This window comes from Ctenopharyngodon idella, chromosome 18, assembly GCF_019924925.1.
Source record: "Ctenopharyngodon idella isolate HZGC_01 chromosome 18, HZGC01, whole genome shotgun sequence".
NCBI lineage: Eukaryota > Metazoa > Chordata > Actinopteri > Cypriniformes > Xenocyprididae > Ctenopharyngodon > Ctenopharyngodon idella.
In genome coordinates, this window is record NC_067237.1 from 425,001 (window position 1) to 428,813 (window position 3,813).

At 39.6% G+C, this 3,813-nt stretch overlaps 1 protein-coding gene across 2 annotated transcripts in view; it reads right to left on the reverse strand.

Moving 5' to 3' along the window:
- rap2b (RAP2B, member of RAS oncogene family) overlaps positions 1–3,018 on the reverse strand; it is a 3,269-nt gene extending 251 nt beyond the window's left edge. The window contains exons 1-2 of one of the 2 annotated variants that reach the window (XR_007926150.1): positions 1,918–3,018; positions 1–533 (exon numbers count right to left, since the gene is read on the reverse strand). The exon at positions 1–533 is cut by the window's left edge and continues 251 nt beyond it. Coding sequence is in view for 1 of the 2 variants with exons in the window: in XM_051870035.1 (XP_051725995.1) it covers positions 2,107–2,658 (552 nt within the window). In the remaining variant the exon portion in view is untranslated. The remainder of the gene's footprint in view (positions 534–1,917) is intronic. The other variant, XM_051870035.1, reaches the window with a different exon arrangement.
- Positions 3,019–3,813: the final 795 nt, after the last annotated feature.

A 3,813-nucleotide genomic window follows, 5' to 3' on the forward strand; every position in this document is an offset into this window, starting at 1 on the left:
CAAAACAACATTCCGTTGACAACAGGCCTTTCAAACGTTGTTCAGCCCCGAAACGATCAGCAAGCGTAACTGTTAAGTACTGTGTGGATTGAGACTCCTTGCAGGTTGGCACTAAACTCTTTTTGGAAGGCACTCGACGCGATGACGTAAAGCTCCTCGCGTCAAAACAGTAAAGTCCTCGTGTGCTCGAGGAGGAGGGGGGAAGTGGCACGTGAAAGTGGTTTGAAGAGCGGCGTCGCCCGCCGACAGACTAAAAAGCAATACTTTGAACGATTCACAACAAGGGTTTCCAAGTCCACACGCTCCGTCCAGCCCGGTGCGTCAAACATAGCCATTACAAACTCCTCCTGTGTGTCTCAGTTTTCCACGTTTTTGGGGTTTAAGTTCCAGTTGTGAGTGCAAGACACTTGTGTTGACATCAATGACATCTTCGCAGAATTCCTGAAGAGTGATCCACTATTCCCAGGCTCTCCTCCTCCTCCTCCTCCTCATGAGGAGACGCGTAGCTCAACAGTACAGAAATCCTGCGACACCTCCAAAATAGAATAAAAACAAAAAAACTGATGAATTACTAGCGCTTGTCTGTGTTGCAAAAGACATACACCACACAGACAGGCACCTGAACACAAAACCCCTCAAGTGCCTAATGCGTTGGTTTGTCTATATTTATATATATATATAATTCCAGAACATTCAAGTATTCCGTCATGTAAACACTGGTTTCAATAATCTTTTGTCGTGTGCAAGACATGGTAGGACACTTATAGGAATACTGATGACCACTGAAGGGACGGTTCAGACAAAACTGACAACTCTGTCATCAAAAACCCGTATGACTGACTTTCTCCTGTGGAACACGGACAGTCCGAGTCACCGTTCACTTCAACCGTCTGCAAAAAGACACGATAAAGTGAGCGGTGACCGCGGCTGTCGATCGCTGACGTCTCTTTGGTGAAGACGGTCAGTCATATGGTGAGCGAACGATGACAGAACTTCCCTTTTTGCCTGAACTGTCTCCTGAACTATATGGAAGTCCATTTCACCATAAAAGAAAAAAATACTTTGGTAAATCGTAAGTTGAAATGATGAGATAAAAGTCGCATTTGAGATAAAAAGTTGAAATTGATATACTGTCATAATTGAAACAAAAAAACATATTAAGATTAAAAAAAAAATTTAAATGTGACAAAAAAGCAGAAATTGACGTCATTTTTGAGATAAAAAGTAAAAATTATGAGAAAAGTTGAAATGAACATGTCATGACTTTTTTCAAAATTGACATATAATTGCGATTAAAAAGTTGAAATTAACATACCAAGTCATAATTCAGAGGAAAAAAAACAATTGAGTTAAAAAAAAAGAAAGTATAAGATAGTCAAAATTGAAAAGTCACACCCTCATAATTATGACATACTAAGGCATATAACGGAGATTAACATACGTCGAAACTGACATATTAAGATTAAAAAAATGAAATTATGAGATCAAAAGCAGAAATTGACATACATTACTTATCTTATAATTATGACATACTGTCATATAAATGAGATAAAAAAAAATCAAAATTGACATTAAGATTAAAAAAAATTGAAATCATGAGATTATGACTTCTGTCAGAACTCCTTTTATGTCATAATTTGGACTTTTCTGCGTCATGATAATGACTTTTAAGTCAGAATTTCGACTCATAAGTACTTTGGTAAATCTTAAATCGAAATGAGATAGAAAGTCGTATTTGAGATGAAAAAAAGTAAAAAATAATGGAGACAAAAAAATCGAAATTGACAAGATTAAAAAAATTAAATTTTAAATTTTGACTTTGTGAATGACTTCTGTCAGAATTCCTACTTTTATGCCATAATTTTGACTTTTGCGTGTCATAATATTGACTTTTTAGGTCATAATTTCGACTTTTACCTCACAAGTATGTTTTTGTTCTTTTATGGCGGCGATGGCCTTCCATACTACAGCAGAATGTATGTGTGTCGTGTGTTTGTCCTCGAGCGAACTTCGCTCGCTCGCTCGCTCGTTCTCCGCCGTTATTGACGCGCGGCTCACTCACCATGGCAACAAACGAGAAAGAGCAACTACTAATCGCGCTCGTTTTTAAAGAATCACGCAGGACGAGCAGCACTGGTCGTCTCCGTTCGGCGCCGAGGCGTAGTTCATTTGTCTGACGATCTCCGCGAACAGTTCGTCCACCGAGCCTTTATTTTTGGCTGAAGTTTCCATGAACGGGCAGTTCCACTCGTCCGCCAGGGCTTTGCCTTCCCCGGAAGAGACTTCCCGCTCGCCCTCCAGATCCACCTTATTCCCCACCAGGATCATCGGCACTCTCTCGTAGCGCTTGACGCGGATGATCTGGTCCCTCATGGGCTTGATGTCCTGGAAGCTCTGCTGGTTGACCAGACTGTAAACGAGGATGAAGCCCTGGCCGTTCTTGATGTACAGATCGCGCATGGAGGCGAACTGCTCGGTGCCCGCCGTGTCCAGGATCTCCAGCACCGACGGCGACGAGTCCACCTCGATCTCCTTGCGGTAGAAGTCCTCTATCGTCGGGTCGTACTTCTCGATGAAGGACCCGGTGACGAACTGCACGGTCAAAGCCGATTTTCCCACGCCGCCGGATCCCAACACGACCACTTTGTATTCTCTCATGGCTCCTAAAGCACGGGCAGTGTCTCTCTCTCGCGCGTGCGTGCGGGCGTGCGCGCGCTCTCTCGCTCTTCTAAAACGCGCCGCGTGCACCCGCTTTGAGCCGCCCTGCTGTGTTCAATCCGCCTGAATCCAGCCCGTTCTCCGGGTTCGGGCGCGGCCGCTGCTGCTGCTGCTCGATGCGTGTTCTGCGGTGAGAATGGGCTTGATTCCGCATTAGAAGCGCATCGTGCTGGAGCTTGTTCCGTGTCTGTGCTCCGCGAGCGATCAATGCGCCTCTCTCTACAGCTCACACGCGCGCACTCTTCCTGCCCACAGTGCACAGCGCGTCACGAGCTCACGTCACCAACGTCGCGTTTCTTAAAGGCGCAGTCACGCAACTCTGTGGTTAACTCACATTTATTTGTGTAGTATGGAATTTCCATTTCCGCCACATTAGAAAAAAAAATCATGCTTTCGTAAATAATAATTCGAAATTATGACATACGAAGTCATATTTATGAGATGAAAGTACAATGAGTCCTTAAAAAAATTATAATTATGACATAAAAAGTCCATATTATTATATATACACTTAAATATGAGATAAAAAGTCAAAATTATTAAATAGAAAGTTGTAATTATGACATGAAAGTCAAAATTACGACTTAAAAATTCAATTATCACATTAAAAAGTCCAAATTATGACATACATAATTAATTATGAGATAAAAAAGTTGAAATTATTAAATAGAAAGTTGTATTTATGATGTAGAAAGTCTAAATTATGACATAGTACATTATAATTATGATATGAAAAGTTGAAATTATTAAATATAAAGTTGTAATTAAGACAGAAAGTCAATTTATGACAATTAATTAGAGATAAAAAGTTAAAATTATTAAATAGAAAGTTGTAATTATGATATGAAAGTCAAAATTATGACTTAAAAAGTCAATTATCACATTAAAAAGTCCAAATTATGACATACATAATTAATTATGAGATAAAAAAAGTTGAAATTATTAAATAGAAAGTTGTATTTATGATGTAGAAAGTCTAAATTATGACAAAGTACATTATAATTATGATATGAAAAGTCGAAATTATTAAATATAAAGTTGTAATTAAGACATAGAAAGTCAAATTATGACATACATAATTAATTAGAGATAAAA